The following is a 20216-nucleotide window of genomic DNA, read 5'->3' as shown; positions in this document are numbered from 1 at the left end:
TTAACAAGACGAAACTTTTTGGCCCGTTGTAATCGTAGTTGTAGTTACTTCATTTTGCCACGGGAGGGCGACATTCCAATGCAATCCGTGTTTGAGACGTTAAAAGTCCATATTTTTTTTCCAATGAAGAAATATTTGGTCGTGTTCATCACCTCCTCCTGCTCATACCTAAAACCAAAAGTTTCTCCTAAGAATATTATTTTTTTCATCGTACAACAAACTGTTTCAACTTAACAAGACGAAACTTTTTGGCCCGCTGTAATCGTAGATGTAGTTACTTCATTTTGCCACGGGAGGGCGACATTCCAATGCAATCCGTGTTTGAGACGTTAAAAGTCCATATTTTTTTCCAATGAAGAAATATTTGGTCGTGTTCATCACCTCCTCCTGCACATACCTAAAACCAAAAGTTTCTCCTAAGAATATTATTTTTTTCATCGTACAACTGTTACAATTTAACTTGACGAAACAGTTTGGCCCGTAGTTACCGTAGTTGTAGTTATCCTAATTGGCCACAAGACTTGCACTTCATTTGTGTTTGAGACATAGTGAGTCAAGGTTCGTTTCCCTTTATTATGCTTTATTTATAATGATCCCGCTGTACAAAGTGTGAAATTCCAACATGACAAATTACAGCAATATATCCTGAATAAGACAAGTTTATCAACAATGATAAAAACGATCACACGCATGAAAAGGAAAAACACAGTGACGGTGGAAAAAAAGAAATCAAATAAATTAGCTAGAAAACTTTGGATCACATACAGCAATGTTTTAAATAAATAGAATTCTGCTTAAGACGTCTGACGCGATTAAGAAAGGAGAATGCATCTCACTCTTTAGCACTTGAAATTGTATCCAACAAAAGTGTAAAAAAATGAAGTAGAAAGTTAATTGATTGGACAAGTGAAGTGTCGTCAAGTAGAAAAAAACGATCGTGGACGTTTGTCTGGGGAAAATAAACGTCAGTGGTTCCGGAAGGAAGACCAGCATCATGCGAGGACGCGCTCGCATGTCCGCGTTCCTTCGGAGCGTCTTCGCTTGGGGGGAGGGGCCAGGCGCGCCCGAATATGGCATCAGCGCACACGATGACGTCACAGTTTCTTCAGTGTTAATAACTGGCTTCAACATTCTTCTTCTTCTACCTCTTTGTGGCTGAGGATTTGGCACGGCGGAAAAGCGCCCTTTTATTTTACGACTCTGCAGCACAGAGAGCAGCTTTTAAATTTTACACATCATTTACCGGGAAGGACGCCATTTTATGGTCATCATAGTTAGAGAACGCATTTAAAGCTTATTATGTCTTTTTTTTGTCATGGTAAAAAATGTCATCATTTTTTATTAAAATAAAGTACAAATACATAATCAATTTTCAACTCCTCTGACTGTCTCCAAAATAACTCACCTATGACATCAGCCGCATCGTCGGGCTGTGGCTCGGACACGAGGTATTTGTCGCCAAATATCTTGACCAGCTGGTCGAAATATTTGCACTCCTGCTTGTCTCCTCTGCAAACACGAAACACGATCAGAGTGGACCAAACAGGAAGTAGCGCTCGCGCACGCCCAACGCTAACCTCCTGCCGTCGAGAAACTGCCGGAAGCTGTACTTGAGCCTCTTGATTCGGGTCTGGCACTGCTCGGGTGTGCGCTGGTAGCCCTGACTGGCCAGGGCGTCGGAGATCTGCATGTAGATGTGCTTGTTCTTGGTGCAGCCCTTCAAGTTCTCCTGCACGTCCTCGCTCCCCCACACGCTTAGCAGCACCTCCGTCTCGCCGTCGCTCCACGGGTGCTTGGAGTTGTCCGACAGCCACTGGTTGCCCGGGGAAACCACAAAATCTGGAGGGGACAAAGTTGAATTGTAAAAGTCTGCTGTCTTCACTTTAAATTTTTTATTTTTATTTTTTTGGGTGAGGGATGGGGGGGGGGGGCTTCACCTCTGATGGGTTCGTATGCGCCATTGTCGGGTTCGTCCGGCGCCAGGAAGCCCACGACCGATGGATCCGACTTTAAATCCCGACAGAAGATTTCCTCCATTTCTCGGAAGAACTTGAAGTCCTGCCTGAGGATAAAAAAAAGTGGAGACTGCATAAAGCTACAGTGGCTTCACCTTTTATTTTCCTTTTTTTAATCCAATGCAGCTCGTAGGCCTACTGCACGACTGCGTTTTGATCTTGTGAGGGTGAAAAAGGTTTGAGACCCACAGCAAAGCACAATAGCAAAATCACTCAACGTTTCCTCAATGTCATGAAGAGAAATTGGCAGGCAATACTGACTTTTCGTGGAGGAAGCCGTATTTAAGGCGCTTGATGCGGGTGTAGCACTGCTCGGTGGTCCTGGCGTAGCCTCGGTTGCTCATCCTCTCTGAGATGAACTCGAAGACGTGGCGGTTCTTCAGGCAGCCCCTCAGCGTCATCTGCACGTTGTCCTCCCCCCAGATCTGCAGCAGCGTGAGCGTCTCCTGGTCCGACCACGGCGTCTTCTTGCTCGGGTCGGGTACCAGGTGGCTGGTGGACGGCTGCTCGACTAAAATGGAAGGGACGTTAGCGCCTGGTGGACTTTCTCCTCGAGACGGATTCAAAGGCAAGTGGACCTACAGGCGTCGGCGTAGCTTTCATCGAGGGGTGCCAAGGATACAGACGCAGAAGAAGAGGAAGTGTCCACATCGTTGAAAAGGGAGTTGTCACCCAGGACCGGAGCGAGGAGGTTGAAGTAGCGAAAGGCTCCAGATCGGCCGTTTCTAAAAAAAACAAAAAACACCACAACAAAATATTAATAGTTGGCTAAGCGGTCTAATTTAGAAATCAAAAAACAGAAAACTACAGACAGATTAAAAAAAAAAAAAAATAATACGAAACTAAATTGAAGCAATTTCCGGAAAAAAAATCCTAACAAGCTTTCTCTCCTTTTTTTTCCTCCATTACCTGCGGCTGTTGCAGTAGCGCCTGTAGGTCTTCTTCAGCCGCTTGATCCTGGCCTGGCACTGCTCGGCGCTGCGAGCGTAGCCCACGATGGCCAGCCTCTCGGCGATGTCCACGAATATGTGGCCGTTGCGGATGCACGTCTTCAGGCTGTGCTGCACGTCGTCGGCGGCCCACACCTCCACCAGGGCCTCCGTCTCCCGCTCGCCCCACGGCGCGTTCAGCGGGTCCAGCGTCCCCGCGTCCCGCTCGTCTCGGTCGCCGCACTCGACCGGCGCGGCCGCCTCCGCGCCGAACACTTGCTCCAGCTGGTTGTAGAACTTGTCATCGATTCGCCTTCCGCATCTAAAGGGAGCATCGTTACCGGGCTCAGAAGGACGATGAATTAGGTACACCCACGAGCGACGTCACTCACTTCTTCTCCTCGTAACACTTGAGAAAGTTACTCTTCAGCGTCTTGACTTTCTCGTGGCACTGCTCCGGGGTTTTGGCGTAGCCGAGGTCGTGCAGCCGCCGGGAAATCTCGGCGTAAACGTGCCCGTTGGGGACGAAACCCGAGAGCGAGCGCTGCACTTCCTCTTCACCCCAGATGTCGATCAGCGCCGACGTCTCCTCGTCCGACCACGAGCTGACGGCTTTTCCAACTTCTCCCTCTGACAGACCCGGCGAAACATTTCCGTTTGCGTGAAGATGCGCTCAAATGTTCCCTCCTGATTTTTACCTGTTTCATTCACCGAGTCGCCGTTGGAGTCTTCGGATATTTCAATGGGGTCCGTGACGACGGCGGCGGAGGTGGACGGACGCTTGTCCAGGATTTGCTCCATCAAATCGAAGAACTTGAAAGTGACCTTCTCCGTCCCGGATGTGCTGCGGACAACATGGCAAGGACGGACATTTATATATTTGAACAGGGCTGCTTGAAAATGAACTCGCTTGTTTGTTTGACCTCATGCCGTCCCGACACTGCCAGTAGCTGGTCTTGAGCCGTTTGATTCTGGTGTGGCATTGCTCGGCGGTGCGGGTGAAGCCGTGGACGGACAGCTTCTCAGATATTTCGCTGAAAATGTGAACGTTGGGCGGGAAGCCTTTCGTGTTCTGCTGGATCTAAAGAAATAGTAAAGCGTAAATAAGACATCAACAACCACTGGTGTGATTGTGTAAATCTGCCTTATAAAAAAAAAAAGCTTACTTGCGTCTCTCCCCAAAGCTCCAGAAGGATGACGGTCTCTTTGTCAGCCCAGGGGACTTTCTTCCTGTCATCCTGGAGGCTGACAAAAGAAACTGAAGGCACAGAGAGGATATCACTTGTGGGCTCCCTCTAGTGGCATAAGAGAGAATCACTGCATGCAATTTAAAAATATTCTTTCAGCCGTATTCAGATCCTTTCATTTAAGAGAGCAAACCATTTCCCGACAGTTTCCAAACACGTATTTAGTGTATTGGCGGACATGTTTTTGTTCGTACCGACATCCTGAATGGCGCAGGAAGGCGAGTCGTTGTCGTCGGTCTCGGCTGACATCTCGTTCGGCTGCGGCGTCGATCTGTGTTCTCTCAGTAAAAATCTCGCCAGCTCGTTGTAAAACTTGCATTGAACTTGCTCCAGGCCTTTTATGCTGCGTAAGAAAAAAAAAAAAGAAGAGGCGTGTGCAAGGAGCTCCAATAAAATAAATTCCCCCGGCCTGTATTTCTCCAAAGTCAACAAACTTGTTTTCGTAGCACTGCCTGAAACTGGACTTGAGCCTTTTCAGCCTGGTCTGGCACTGCTCGGGCGTTCTGGAGAAGCCTTGCGTGGCCATCTTGGTGGAGATGATGGGGAACATGTGCATGGTTCTGTTGATTCCTCTCAACTCCTGCTGCATCTTCTCCTGGCCCCACGTGTTGATGAGGGCCAGCGTCTCCGGCTCTGTCCACGGCACATTTCTAGTACCTTTAAAAAATAAATACATTTAATCCGAACTGCCGAGCGCTCGTTTTGAGCGTGCGACAAAACGGCGGCGTACCCATTTCCTGACTGGTCTGCCCCACAATCTGCAAGTCCTCGTCGCCGTCCTGCGACTCTTCGTCGTCGATGACCTCGTCGACGTCGCACGCCAAGTCCGGCGCGGCGGCCGAGACGGGCGAGCCCAACACGCGCTTCATGTGCTCGTAAAATGTGTGCTCCACTCTGGAGGTGCCTCTGAGGAAGACGGCGCTTGCGTTGCAGTGAGGAAGAACGGCAACAAGCGGCGAGCGGGAGCAAGACGTCACTCACTTATTCTGACGGAAGCCTTTCTTCAGGCGCTTGATGCGCGTCTGGCACTGCTCCACCGTCCTCTTGAAGCCCCGCTCGGCCATCTTGTGGGCGATTTGGACGTAAATGTGGCGGTTCTTCAGGCAGCCTTTCAAGGCCCGCTGCACCGAGTCGTTCCCCCAAATGTCGAGCAGGTGCAGCGTCTCCTCCTCCGTCCAGGGCAGCTTGGCGTCGCCCGCCAACGCGGCGGGACTTTCGTGAGCGTCTAACAAAGAAATTGAAAAGTTGGACTGTTTTTCAAAGCACTTTTTTCCCCAGTGAAGATAAACAATACGAAGTAAATATCTTCTGCACAAACCTGTATAATCGCCCCAAATGGAGATTAAAGGAGATTCACCAGAATTTTCATCATCCACTGAGGACTCTCTGCAAAGGTAAATAAAACAAAAAATGTCATTTAATTATTTATTTTTTTTTCGATTCAATGACATGAAGCAAACGTTTCCCTCACAAAAACGACGACGCTTCCATCCTCTGCTTTGCCGGCGTCTCCGCGCCGCCACTCAGTCTCCTCTTCCTGAGCGCCCGCCCGCCTCTGAAGCTGTGGCTGAGCTCACCGGCCGCCGGCACCTCCGGCTCGGCCTCAGGCTCGGCGTCGTTGGACGCGGTAAGGTCGATGGTTTCGTCGCAGGAATTCTGCTTCCGCGCCTCATGAGGTAATTCCCGAAGCCTCCTGCTCGCCGCCTCCGGGGTGCTCGTGTTGGTTGGCGCGTCGGGGCGGGCGTGCTGCTCCGAGGGCCTCGGGTCTCGGTGGGCCGGCAGGTAGGAGGTAGCGTCCGTGGCAGCTTTGGTCCCGGGGGGGAGGGACATGGAGGTGAGGATGCAGTCGTCCATTGGTAATAGCCTCGGATCTACAGAGGAACAAACGGACTTAGGTCAAAAAGCAAAAACCTCCGTGGGATTTTTTTGTCTTACGGGTCATCACATGGCACTGCATTGACTTCACAATTTGGCTTTTGTTTTTGCCAGTTTCTCTACCGCCCGAAAAAAAAAACGTGATCACCTTTCTCCTCAAAGTGGCCAAGGTTTCTGTGGTGTTCAAGTAGAGCCTTCATGTCCGCTGGTGGGAAAAAGGATTGTAAACAGTCGCTGAGGAAGGACGGGGCGTCTCCGAGCAAAGCTGCCAGCTGACAAGACAGGAGACAATCAGACACCTTCAAAGCCCGGGTGAGAGGGGGGGGGGGGGGGGGGGGGTGACTTGGGCATGTCGTTAAAAATCACAACACGGACGTCCGATAGAAAACGAAACCACTACATTAGGTAGACCGGCGCGGTTGGTGCGGTGTTTTGCTGATGCTGAAACAAGGCACCTGTGTGAAGTCGGGGACTGGGAGCAACTCCTCCAGTCGGGATATGAACTCCCACACCAGCATCTCCAGCGCCGCGTGATACTTTGGCCCAAAGTATACAGGAAAGATCTCCTACGGGAAGGCAAGAGAAAAACGGCATGCGTGTTGAAATATTCCAGGAGACGTGCGACAACAGCAAGATCTCACCTCAAAAAAGTATTTCCTCTCCACGGGATCCTCCATTAACGAGTGCACCAGCTCCACAAAGTTGACCTCCGACTCCTCCACCAGGTCGATGGTACTCTGTCAACGCAACGCAAATCACATTGAGGCACGCTTTAAAAAAAAATAAATAAATGACACTCTACTCACATGGTGATCCTTGGCTGTGCTGACGGGAGCTTTGATTCTGTCCAGGTGGGGCTGCATAGTCCGCATATCCGCCGGCTGCTCACCTCGACACAACTCAAGAACCAGCTGAACACACACACACACACACACACACACACACACACACACACACACACACAAAAGCCATGCCACCATTGTCAATTCGCCCCGTTGGAAAATAAAGTGCTGATGGACGTTTTATGACTGACCCTGGCCCTGAGTCCCAGAGTGAGCTGAGCCCGCTGGCTGTAGCTCATGAGCTCAGGGACCAGCTCCGTCACCATGGTAACAAACTCCTCCAGCATGCCGTAGTGGTCCACCAGTCCCTGTTGCACGACGCGCCACATCGCAGCCGACAGCAGCTGCAAGGGCGGGGCCAGGAGGCGTAGGTAATGCACGGGGAGGTCGTTAGCTGGGAAAAATAAACATCTTTCAATTATTTGGGTTGTGGAACTTGCGCAATCGTAGGTTCGCAACTTGAGGAATCAATTTGTTTCTTTACTAATTTCCAGTGAGCATGATCAAATGACAAATAATTGTGTTAACTGGTTTTACATTATTCTCACGTTATGCGCATATATGACTAAGTTTAAATGTGTTAAATTCTGTAGACTGTTCATGATTTGCACCACACACACGCACAAAGCCTGCATATACAGGTGACAGCACTTCACACGGTGCTGCACGATATAATGCAAAATCTGCCACATACACAGTAAAGCCAAAGACAAGAAATTCGACACAAGACTCGCACAACGGGGTCCTGATGGCGGCTCACGAGGGCCCAATCGAGGCACCCACAGATAACGACAACAATTTGAGATACAAGATTGCAGGATGCCAGAAGACCTTGGGCCTTGGGATAAGCCCTGGGACGAGACGTGGCCTTGAGACGGAGGAAGGGAAATAGAATGATTTCAACCGACATGACATGTGATAGAAAAAAAACTGTCTAGCGTGAGGGAATATATAATGTGAGGGCTACATTGTTGCGGGTCTTGCGAGTATAAGAGAAGTTGCCCAGATACCTGACATGTACTATTTCTTGAACTCCAGAGAATTGAACAGGCTATCTGAACAAATTTGGTGGTTGAATCTTTCTGTATTTGAACATGTACCTCCTTGAAGCTAAAAGAGATAAAGATAAAGATGTCCTTTATTAGTCCCACAAAGGGGAAATTTGAGGTGTTACAGCGGCAAAGATATTAGATCACAAAATGAACATGCGTTGATCACATTTTGTTAATTGGGAGTTTATTCCCCAGTAATTCACATTTGCTTGGAGACAATAACTTCAATACACACTGAATCAGTTTTTCACTCCTCTATTAGCATCCTGATTCATCCACACGCGCCTCACGGGCAGGCCTTGCACGCACTGGCTCCCATGGCAACAACATCCATCCCATAATAAGCCGTCGACAGCACAAGGGTCAGCTGATCAGACCGATAGTAGAAGCCCCCAGGACAGCGCGATGATGCTAAACAGCGACACTTCACATGCTAATTCGTGCTGTGCATTAGCAAACACGCACACGAGCCGGAACGTGAACGCATCACGATCGACACTTAGTTACTCGCAAGCTCCCTAAAGGCAGACAAAGCTCGTAAATGAATCATATTCGTTGGCTTTTCTGCTTTTAGTGGAACATGAAAGAAGACGCACCTCGACTGCTGCCATTTTCAGCTCCTCGTTTTATTTCCATTTAGCAGCTGACTGACAAAAAACCCGAGCGGACCCCACCACTCGGGTTGGGAGTACGTCGAGTGGGGGCACAAAAAACGTGACAATAACAGCCGAACTCTGCCAGCTCGCGTCGTTAGCCGCGTTTGGCAGCCGGTAGCCGTTTCAGGCTCGTGTTTTTAGCCAGCGAAAAAGGGGGAGGAGAGGCGGAACGGAACAATGGTCGCTGGTCTCATCCGCCTCAGTCCAGATCACAGCAAACCCCCTTTCCTGGTTGGCTGACGAAGACCGGAACGAACCAGTTGTAACGGCTTTGTGACGCTAGGTGGCGACATTGCTTTAAGGTTCACTTCCGGTCTCTGCTGACGTTAAATTTGACATCAAGCGGATTTTGGGGGAAATAAAACAAACGTTACAAAATGTAACGCAACATTGAACATAACATGAAATTTATACACATTTACATGAATATTTTTCATGAATAGCTGCTTCATGAAGCGCAAGCGTTTATATTCACTTCCGGTTTGTGCCAACGTCACACTTGACCTCTGTGATTGTTTTCTTGTTCTTTTTTTTTACCTTAGCGAATTACAACGTTACATTTAGACACCTTTGAGTTCGTTTTTTGTTCTTGTTTAAATAAATGCTATATGACGCTAGGTACGTAGTTAAATCCCCTTTACATTCACTTCCGGTCTGTGCTGACGGTTCCAGAAAAATAAAAGCTTAAAAAGGACAAGACTCTTTATTAAGACTGCAATTTAAATTAAAGAAATAACTGCGAGCCCATTTCTCCCCGATTTCTTTGGTTTTTTTTATTTGTTCATATTTATGCATATGTAAACTTTCATGCTGATGCAGTGTTTTTTTGCTACTGTATGTCGTTGTTTTCAATAGTTTGCAATAAAAGCTCACCGTGACGAATGTCAATAAATATTGCATTCATGCACCTTGAAGTTATCCCCCCCCCGAGTAATACAACAAAAGCATAAGCAGTGCTTTATGATGGTCGATGGCTATATGATTTTGTCTATATGATTTATTTATTTAGTTAACCTTTATTTAACCAGGTAAGGCAATTGAAAACGAGTTGTAATTTGCAAACCCGACCTGTCATTTACAAAGCAACTTAAAAAAAAAAGGTATACAGAAAACTATACTATGTGGCGTGGATATTATTCTACCCAAAACATAAAATACATAATTACGTTGCTTGTACATCGACTTCCGGTCAGAGATGACGTCACGCGCGACTGCAGGCAGATTAAAAAAAAAGTAAAAATAAATAAGTAAATTATGAAGTTCCTATAAAATATTATTTCTAAAAGCGACAACCCATGTCTCACCACCAGAGGTAGACATACACCGATTAAAAAATATATCAATGAAAAAAAAAAAATCGGGCTATGAAACAGTACCTGCACCAAATTCACTAGACAGACAAGAAGCCTCCCATTGCAATCGTGCATTTCAGTGGTTTTCTAATTAGCAGGAGCTCACAGCGACTGTTTCCACCGACAGATTGGCTGAGCCCTTGTAGCAGATTGCAGAAAATCACCTAATTAAGACACGCACGCGCGCACACACATATTGCAGCATTTGAATGATAGTTATTTGGCCTTTGTTGTGTAATTATAGCAAAGGAGGAAGGATGGGAGCGAGTGTTAGTGAGGATTACTGCAGATCAAATGTTCTGTTCAACCTCAATTAACTGCCCAGCGTGTTGAAATGTGTTCTACATTGCCTCGATAAATAATTAAGTTTGGATGTACCTCTTTTGCAGGAGATGAGAAAGTCATGTTTGGGGAGGAGGACTGGAATTAAAAGTCTCCAGAAAAGATTTTCCCACGTTGAGAATGTTGATGTCAACTCATTATTCTAATATTATTTTAAAAATATTTTCTATGGCCCCAGTAGTCTCAACATGCTGATTAATAATCAGAATACCATGTTTAGAATCGTGGGGCCGCAGAGAACATATTGCACCGAATATTTTGGACTTGACCTCTCCTGTATATGTGCGATGACGTTAGTTCGCTTTGTTAGCCTGACACCTGACAGCAGACCTAAAATGTGATTTGGATTTTTAATAAAATCCATTAATTGTGTAAGCCATTACCCACCACTAAACCCCGCCCCCTCGCAAATCTTCCCAGGCCTAAACACTAATGAGCAGATTTCCCGGGATGCCAGGCTACCTTTAACAATGTTGGCAAGGAGCTAGCACATCATTTGCCGCCACGCTCGACTAGTAAATTAATCCAACGGGGGGGTGAGTGACATGGCGGTGCGGTAAAGTCGACATTGTAATAACACTAATCACTTAGTGGGAGTTCATTTACAGCACTAAAACAAAGGTCAGCGACACCGACGGCGCCTCGAAGGACGGCTTGGTGTTTACTGGCGAGCCGAGCCCGGAGGATAAGCGGCCGGATGCCGCGCGGGGACATCGGCAGCTGGTTGGTATGTGCGGCGGCACGCGGCACGCGGCACACGGGCTCGGACTTGGCACGAGGCAGCGGACAGGTGGGATGCTCAGCCAGCCGACGTCCCTTAACTTGCTCAAGTGTGTGCGTGAGTGTGTGCGCTAATGACTTTTTCACTTTTGTGTACTTGCGTTTGTGTGATTAGAGGCTGGGTGGCGGGTGGAGGAGCTTGTCACAAGTTATCCGGCCATCTCATCTCATCATAGCCGCTTTGGCGGATTCCCTCGATGGCTCAGCAGCCAGCCAGCCGCCGCGCTGCTGTCAATCGGGCCGTCAACGGCGGCGCAAATCGATGCCAATCTCCCTTGCTTTCTATTTTTAGCTCAGCCGGCGGGGTCTTTGATAAGGATGCTCTCGCTGCCTCCCCTTTTTTTTTTTTTTTCTTCCTTCACCTCAAATGAGCAGGAGCCCTTGCAACCTCTTTCTCCCGGCCTGTTGATGAGAGCTGATAAGAGACGAGATGGAGCTAAAAGCCCGCAGCTCCGAGGGGGCTTTTATGGCCAAGATTGATGAGCGGACCGCTATTACACGCGCTATCAGGCCGACATGTTGTCGTATTGTTTAGTCCGAGATGTGATTGCGTTTCATCTTTTCACTTTTTATGGCAGCCACTGCACAATGGTGAAATGTCGTGAAATGTTTTGCGCAAAACGGGCCTTTAATTAGATTTGTCAATCGTTAATCGATGAAGGAATGGCATTATGTGATATATTTAATTATTTGTACATGATGCACTCACAGGATAATTTATTTACATTGTATGAAAAATACTAAACTAGATTTGATATTGACACTACTTTAATACAAATGTGAAAATATAACTATTACAAGGGCGAGTACTGCCAAGGTATCGAGTACTCAAAAACACGACAGATACCAATCACAGATACTGGTCATTAGTTGCCCTCATTAGCCTGGAAATCCTCACTCATCACGAAATGAGGGAGATGAATCCGTCCGTCAGGTGTTTGCACATAAATAATCAGGATTGCCCCGCGAGCTTGACGTCGACGGCAATCACGGGAGGGTTGCGTTGCACCTTAATTGCAGTTGACGCCTCGCTGAGACGAGAGAAAAACGCTTTTGTTCTGAAGTGCTTTGAAAGGCGGCGGAGAGAGTTCTCCTCCGCTAATTAACGGTGAAGAATAAGAAGAAGAGTCATGGGAGGAGGTGGGGGCGGACTCATCGCGGCACTTTTGCGATGCGTCGAACTTTGAAGCGGCGAGAGCCTGCTGGGACGACAGACTGTTGCGCAACGCCGGGGTCGCGGGTCTGACCGCCGTGACCTGCGGCGGTCGGCGGCAGCTGCGCATTTCGCACCGTACCCTTCAGCCGAGTAACTCTTTGAAAGTTTTTGTGGCGATGCAATGGAGGCAAAAGTCTTGGGACGCCATCGCCGGTGAGCTGGATCTTGTGCTAGCGAATATTCTGGACGGGGTGCCTTTATGAAGTTTTTAGATTGGGTTTGTTAGATTTGATTAGTTTTAGTATTAGTTTTTTTTCCAAAAATTCCAATACACTAAAAATGTCTTTCAGATTTACTGTAATCCAAAAACGATGGTCGAGTAGGAACATCATGTCACTTTTTTCCCCCTCGAACAGCCCTTTGCCAGGTTCCCCGATACTTTGATTGTATTACGACGACAAAAACGAATCCCCACTCATCTTCCTGACTGTTTTGACTCCAATATGGCATCGCATTTAATTTACTGCCCATCATTCTTGGATGCACGTTGTTTGGCAAGAGCGGAGTCAAACATTTTCCCTCTAATTGGATGTTTTTGTGGATGCCGGATTAATCAGCCGCGGGGTATTTAATGTTGTTTGGGCAGCTGAGAGGTAATACAGCCAAGCCATTAACATATCATTAAAGAGTCCTAAGCAGTGTAATTGCAGGCAGAACGCTGACGCTTCAGTCTCATTAAGTGGACACGGCGTGGCGTGGCGGTGGCAGCTTTTCTTAAGTGAGCTGTGGAGGCAAATGTGCGCAACTCAGCACACGGCTGTCACACCGGGATGTCTGCGGGTCACACTGTTGGCGGAGTGAATGGCGGCGAGTCATTACTAAGAGAAAGGAAGACTCGTTTTTAGAGCTAGTGAGTTATAATTTCATTTTTGGGGCGAGCTTGGTTGACACTTTCAGGGAGTTTTTGGTTAATGTGGACATGCCAAATGTTTATGGTGTGAGCTAATGACCTCATTTTGCTGCAAAATATCACCCCAAAAAAATCAATTTAAAGATGACAAAAAATGTGTTTTGTGTGCAGAGACATCTGATAGTATTAGGTGGTGAAGATATACGAGTGGTGGCAAAAAATATCAGCGTTGTAATACGTTGTATAGTAACGTCAAATATCCATTTACTGTTGCTAGGCAACCATATTATCTTGCTTTTGAATAACAAAAACGGACTGTTTTATTTTATTTTTATGGTATCATTATGGGAGATTTTTTTTGTGCTTCATGAGAAAGATTATACTTTTTTTTGCTACTTACACCCAAAAAATTACTTCATTTAATTTACTTAATCGGATACGTACACCTGTTGCGCAAGATTTAAAATTTATGGAATTAATATATATCATAGACAATTTTTGAGGAAAAGAGGAGGAAATATTTTGTTGAGTTAGGAGGACTGACAGCTCTTTTTTTGGGGGACAATCACGTCAAGTTTTTAAGTTATAGCATTCCTGTAGTCTTAAAATAAAATAAAATAAAATAAATGTGCACATATGTAAATAAAAGACGGCAAGGTTAAGTGAAAAGCCAGGACTCATCTTCTTAATTCCTACTATTGCTGTAGACGAGTCCGATTGTAATAAAATGAGTCTTATTAAAGCTAATATTTAATTTTCAAACCCCTTTTTGTGAATCACCGCTCCAGCTTTTTGCTGTGTAGACAGTAAATGGCGTTTCATATCACACGTTGGCGATCCCTGCGTACATTTATGCATCACATCTCTCCACGCTCGTGTTGAGTCATCCGCGACGTCGACGGGGCCTCATGAGTGTCAATATTTGACCGTCTCTGCGTTTTAATTACAGATTCTGTGCCGTCGCCCAAATTTCGGGGATTATCCAATTATCGCTTGCGTGCCGACAAACACGAGGGTCTCTTTGCCTTTCCGTAATTGGAATGACGAGCCGGCACTCAAAAGCGGAGGCCTATCACTGAGAATTATTGAACAGTGGAGTTTAAAAAGAGAAGCGGGTGAGAGTGAGCGAGTTTGTGCGTGCGTGTGGTCTGCTTGTGGATTTCCTCTGATTTCATCAGGAGAAAAAAAAAAAAAAAAGGATGGCGAGGGCGATTCCCCTGCAAATGCCGTCCAGCTGGTGTGTGTAGGCGTGCAAACAATCCTCTCAAGGCTCACGGCTCAACTTTGTGGGCTATCATGTAGTGCTGATTAAAGGCTTCTTTATTGTTTAATGAGGCAGAAGTTGAAGGAGATTTAGTGCGCCGATCAACGTGTCGTCGCGCTGACAGGCAGACTGAAATGCAACTCAGGGCCGCTGTCTTAATAGCATGCAATGAAACTTTGCCGTGCGTGCTTCTTCTCAGAAAAGCTGCCAAGTGCAGACAACCAGCGAACCGCGTACACACGTGCTGGTGTGTGACGTTTGTCGGGGGGGGGGGGACAAAGCCCAAACGCCCAAGTTTGAGTGGCAAATGAAACAGGAGATATGCAGCAGGTTGGATAGGCATTGTTCATGTTTTATTGAACAGCGCTGACATTACAAACGGGAACAAAATGAAGCAGAGAACACAAAAGAGCATTATTTATTGCAGACAAATCAAAGTCGAGCCTGCGGGGGGAGGGGGGGGGTGAGACTGTACACAAACACATCACATGCCTTTGCATTTGTCACACGAACATTTCATTTCTCCGCTGTGGACGGTCGCCATGATTTTTGATTGCAAGTTGAGGGTCACGTGACCTGGCACGACTCGATCAAGCTTCATAACGTAATCAACAGCCGACATCTGTGCAAATGCCGCATTCCTCAGATCATTGTTTTGTTTTTTTTGACAATTTCAACGTCAAAAGCAGCGTCAGATCATAAGCGGCGAGGGCGCACGCAGCCGCGGGCAAACCAGGACGACATTTGCAACCAATCTCCAAATAATACGTTTCCCGAGACATGTTGCCGTTCCCACCTTTAGATTCTCAGAGACCCCCCGCTGGTGCGGGAACGAAACGACCCCTCTCGGCTCTGCTTTGGAATTCTCTCAGTCAGACCGCCACGCATATGGGGGAAAAAAGTAAAATAAAAACAGCACATAGGAGCGGGAACCTGAAAAATAAATTAAACCGATAATGCAAGCGAAAGAAACTTCCCATCCCGCCCACTGAATATTAGATCACAACAACTCGCAGCGCTGAATAAATCATTAAACCCCAGCAGAGCATCGCAATATTGCAATGTCTTCTTGAATATTAATCCAACCTTGCGTCGGTGCACAAGTAATGTCACACAATTGGAAGCATGTGTCAAACCGGTGTAATATACGCTACATGGATGCATAATTCAGTCTTTTGGCTTGCGACAACAGCACATTTAGACTTTTATTCAGATTGCCTTCCGGGAGGGGGAGGGAGGGGGGGGGGGGGGGGGCGACACGAACAGACAGTTGACATTTAAACCCAATCCCATCGCGCCAAAGCGGACCCAACAGGAACGGGGTCATTTGAATTTTACGCTTAATTGGTCGGAAGTGAACTCAGCTCAAGGGGAGTTTAAGGGGAATAAATGCCACGGATGGACAAGTTAGGGGGCGGGGGGGGACTATTGATAGTGTGTAAAAATTTGGAGTTTGCAGCAAAGTTGAACCAATTTTGTTTAACTCATTGACTGCTAAAGGCGTCAAAAATATTTTTTTTTCAATTGGCTGGAAGTGAATGAGTTAATAGTTAAAAGTTTAATATTGGACGAGCGGCTAGCTTTGTGCATCTCTGGTCTGCTTTTATCGTGAAAACTTTCCGCGGAATATTAAAATAATATTTGGTGCATTCTCCCCTATTGTTTTAACTGTGACGGAAAACAAAAAAAAAAAACATCGGCCGTCAGGCTGAGCGGTCACCGCGTGTTTAGTGGCTTCTGCTCCTACATGAACCCATCGACCATCACGTAGGAATAAAAAGCCATAAGACACAACAGCAATCTCAAAGGAGGGAAGAAGAAGAGGGCAAACAGGGAGGGGGGAAGAAGCAGTGGCGACCAGGAGATGAGAAGTGAGTTCATATCCAGAATTCTAATGGTATCTTCCCCGATGGCTTTGACCTTCAGCCCCTCGTCTGGTTGGTGTGTTGTAATTGGCCTTTGGGCAGCTCGAAACGAGAGATTCTGCCTAGCAACAAGGGGCCATGACGAGGAAAAAGAATGCAAACAATTCCGCAGAGCCGAATGGTAGAGTGCTTGCTGAAATCGTACACAAAGATAATGCATTTCCCTTGGGATTTAACACAAGCCCCGCCCCCTTTTTTAAAGCCCCTATAAAGTTGCCACTGGGAAAGAAGGAGGCACGTTATCAAGGGAATTCGACATCGCAAACAAGGAGGGGTTGCGCAATCAGGCAGGAGGTTGAAAAAGGAGAGGGGGGGGGTAGGAAAAGAGGAAGTGGGTTTTTACCCAGGAGAGCAAGGAGACAATGATGGTGTGGTTGTGCTCAAAGTGGATTTTGCAGAGCGCAGCCGCCCTCCCCCACTCATGCGCAGCTAACCCACAGGTGACACTTGTAGTATCAAAGTCCCGGTTTGATTACACGCGCGAGCAGATGAATATGTATTTTATTAGCAGACGCTTGTGTGGAAATTACATTCGCTATGCTTGAAACAAAGCGCACTGATGAACCCGAGCAAGCAACCGTCTGCTGTTTGCAAATGCGCACATTCCCATACAGGGCGGCATCCTCCCGATAAATAGCGACCTCTTCAAACCGGCCATGCTTCAACTAAAAGCCACTTCACAGCGGCCGGAATGTGGCCGTCGCCGCGACGGATAGCCGGACACGCTCTGCGCGCAAAGGGGTTACAGTGCGAGCACGTCCAGATAAATATGTATGACTGCGCCGCTGCGGGTTTCCTGCTTTGTATGCTAATGATCTTATACAAGTTTAATAATGCGACTGTGCTGCACCGGTGGTGGGGAGATGGAGGCGGCGGTGGGGGTCGGCACGTGGGAGAGCGGCCGCGGCGAGGCCTCGTAAGACGTGAGACGTGACTGGCCGAGTAACGCTTCTTCCTTCTAAATGGAGGGCAGAAGATACGTGGGCCGCGAAGTGTTAAACGAGCTTCGGACAGATATGGATATTCTCATTATCGATTATTTGGTAAAGCGGCAAAGTCTGAATGTGATATTTGCCTAATGACATCACTACAGTTGGAGCGGGCAATTTTGAACCCCCCCCAAAAAAAATGCCATTTTAAATATGGACGAAATACGTACTACTAAAATATTTCTCAATGCACGTAATGTATAAAAGATCCGCCTAGAGAATAAAATAACCACATACAATCTAAAATGTTAATGCCATTAAGGTACAATGTTTGTCCTGCATATCATTGCAAATCTAGCCCAAAAGATATTAGGCATACATGTTGTAGTAGACGGACTCAGTCTAAGCGCAACTAAGACATGGCTGCCATTTAGTGGTGAAAGGTGATATTGCAACTCAAAACTAGAGTCGACCCCCACAGATTTATTTAGGATTTTTTTTTTTTTTTTTTTTAAATTAATCACGGACGGGGCCCCAAATTGTGTGGGCCACCAGTTGGCCATCCCTCATACATACCTCCACGCAGATGAGATTAAAAAAAATGTTCTTATCAGATTTCTTTTTGTTCCTTCCTGTATCTAACTGAAGCCGGAGCGCCACCTTCAGGCTTCATGTGTGGCAGCCAAAAGTCTCATCCTGGTGGATCCTGTGACAACAAAAAGAAAGAAAGACTATTAAGACCTCAATGGCTTTCAAGACAAGCTGTGAATGTGAGCGAGCGCTCGCGCCTTTTCGGCAAAGAGCTCAAACTGCGACTTCGGAGATAAACCCACAGCTAACAGTTTCAAACCGCCATTATCCACGAACCAATTATATCCCTTGTTGAGCAGCAACTACTTCTTGATGACTTTGCGCCGTTTGCGGCGTCTAATAAAAGGTTGCCGACGCGCCGACGTCTCTCGTCTCCTCCTGAGTTGAAAACCGTCGGCCCCCGCATGTTAAATCGACATTGAGGGCGTGACAAGTCCAAGAATACTTTGCCCTCCTCGGGTGAGAGTTTTAGCTTTGACTTTATCATCTCTAAAAATGCGGCGAGTGAGCAGTCGGGGGGGGGGGGGGGCGTCATAACGCCTCACACAATGAGCTGTGACATCCCCATTGAACAATGATGGATCGCGCTGCCGGACCGGGCGGCTGTTTGAGAGGCACCTCACTCAAAATTCAAGATGTAAAAAAGCCCAATCACATGATGAATGGTCCATTTAGTCATCAGATGAGGACAGGCCGGAACGCGTGCTTCGCCACCTTGAAGAGGGAGACGCATCGATTGAAGTGTTTTGTGCCTTTGCACCTCGGCAGAGGTCCTAAAAAGATCATAAAAGTCCTATCTGCAGTTCCATCGGCAACAAGGAAGTCAAACAATAGTGTTGCGAGCCACTTGGCTGCCAGGATGGCCGAGTGGTCTAAGGCGCCGCGTTCAGGACCCAGTCTCCCCAGGAGGCCTGGGTTCGAATCTCGAATTTCCCCATTGTGGGACTAATAAAGGGAATATTATTATATTATTATTATTGACAAGGCGACCTTATTTTTCACACATGATCCATAATTGATGGCCAATACGTGATCTGATAGGAAGGTAGGTTCTGATGGATCTTCGGATCGGCTGATGCGGACTAGGTGGGGGCGCTGAACAGATGTAGGGTGGCGCGCCGAGAGAGGGATGGGTCCGCCTGTGATCGTTTCCACCCCGCGGCGAACAAAATAGCCCTCATATATCCCTGTAATCTGCATTAGCAGCGGAGACCCAGTCGGCAGACAGCACGGAGGGGGATGAGTAATGGGCCCACTGCTGATTTGGCAGGCCTATATTACACCTCAAAAACGGAGAATGTGAAATGTTGCAAATGAGCATCCTCAACGTACACGTTCAACCAGTAATGTCATTTGCTCCTAAAGCTACGGCCTGTCGACGTCGCTTCCACACACACATTAAATCGTTCCTATTTTTGACTAGCGTCGCGTTCCTATTTTTGACTAGCGTCGCGTTCCTATTGCCGCCCAGCAGGTTGCGGAATGATCAATCGCGGCGGCTTTTGGATGTGGATTGCAAAGCAGCCCGCAGTGGAAGGTGCACAACTATTACTCAACCAACACGAAAAGGAAGTTCGCCAAAACTCTTTTGGAACTTGATTCGATTTGCGTAGATTTAAAAAAAAAAAAAAACGTAGCAGTTAATGACATCCACTCCCAAATGCGCTTATATAGATTGAGCAAAACAGAAGCTGGCATTAAACTCTCGTAATGGCTTGTAACAGGATATGCTTACTTGCTATCTGAAATTAAATCGTAGATATCGAGTCCCCCCGGGGCCAATCAAGTGGCTCTGCGTATTCCCGTGAGCCGCCTGTTTGCGTGTCGCTTTGCACATGCGAGATTGGCTTCATTTCCTCTCATTATTCAAGCTTTCCCGCCTTCATAGATTAGCGATTGTGCCGCGCTCTTGTTTCTATTCACAGATTAGCCACGCTGTTATTTTTAGTTTTACTCCACTTGGGCGGGAAAGGCAATTAATTAATCAGCCCGACTTTTTTTCACCTCTCCCATCTAGATACAGGCGACTCATTTAATCGGTTGGAGCTTGCAAACGGCGGCATATGGGCGGCATTAAACGGCATAATGTGCAACAAAAGTATTTGCACTTAAAGCATGGCTTTTTAAAAGGCCGAACATGCGCGAAGCAGCTGGTTTTCTACTAGTGGAGCGACAAAACCCGAACATAAGTGCCACCTTAGGTAATAGCGTCGTTCATTGTGAATCAACGCGCGTCCATTTAAACCGAAACCCTCCGTGGTGCTTCTGACATTTCAAGGACTTTCATTAGACGTGCAGCTGCTGTGCGAGAAAACGCAGTCTTTGCGGGCTTTATTAAGCTTTGTTTGTGG

At 47.1% G+C, this 20216-nt stretch overlaps 1 protein-coding gene and 1 long non-coding RNA gene across 4 annotated transcripts in view; both read right to left on the bottom strand.

The window, feature by feature from the left end:
- Positions 1 to 563: 563 nt before the first annotated feature.
- On the bottom strand, positions 564 to 8874 carry LOC148341306 (uncharacterized). Its single transcript, XM_088288980.1, has 23 exons — positions 8557 to 8874; positions 7100 to 7302; positions 6873 to 6977; positions 6708 to 6803; positions 6522 to 6632; positions 6215 to 6338; positions 5663 to 6062; positions 5510 to 5577; positions 5173 to 5416; positions 4922 to 5097; positions 4626 to 4848; positions 4386 to 4534; positions 4111 to 4202; positions 3868 to 4025; positions 3643 to 3788; positions 3337 to 3574; positions 2925 to 3266; positions 2598 to 2740; positions 2277 to 2526; positions 1938 to 2062; positions 1578 to 1839; positions 1406 to 1509; positions 564 to 1200 (listed from the first exon to the last, which is right to left on the bottom strand). The coding sequence occupies exons 1-23, from the start codon at positions 8594 to 8596 to the stop codon at positions 1193 to 1195; spliced, it is 3807 nt and encodes a 1268-aa protein (XP_088145106.1). The 5' UTR covers positions 8597 to 8874; the 3' UTR covers positions 564 to 1192.
- Positions 8875 to 14751: 5877 nt separating this feature from the next.
- The window catches only part of LOC148341305 (uncharacterized), a 31135-nt gene continuing 25670 nt past the window's right edge, over positions 14752 to 20216 (bottom strand). For all 3 annotated transcript variants that reach the window (XR_015842369.1, XR_015842370.1, XR_015842371.1), the window contains one exon: positions 14752 to 17980. This is a non-coding gene — a long non-coding RNA (uncharacterized LOC148341305). The remainder of the gene's footprint in view (positions 17981 to 20216) is intronic.

Source organism: Idiotropiscis lumnitzeri, chromosome 2, assembly GCF_059441095.1.
Source record: "Idiotropiscis lumnitzeri isolate Australia: NSW breed Sydney's pygmy pipehorse chromosome 2, RoL_Ilum_1.0, whole genome shotgun sequence".
NCBI classification, from domain to species: Eukaryota; Metazoa; Chordata; class Actinopteri; order Syngnathiformes; family Syngnathidae; genus Idiotropiscis; species Idiotropiscis lumnitzeri.
This window is presented reverse-complemented; position numbering and strand designations above follow the sequence as displayed.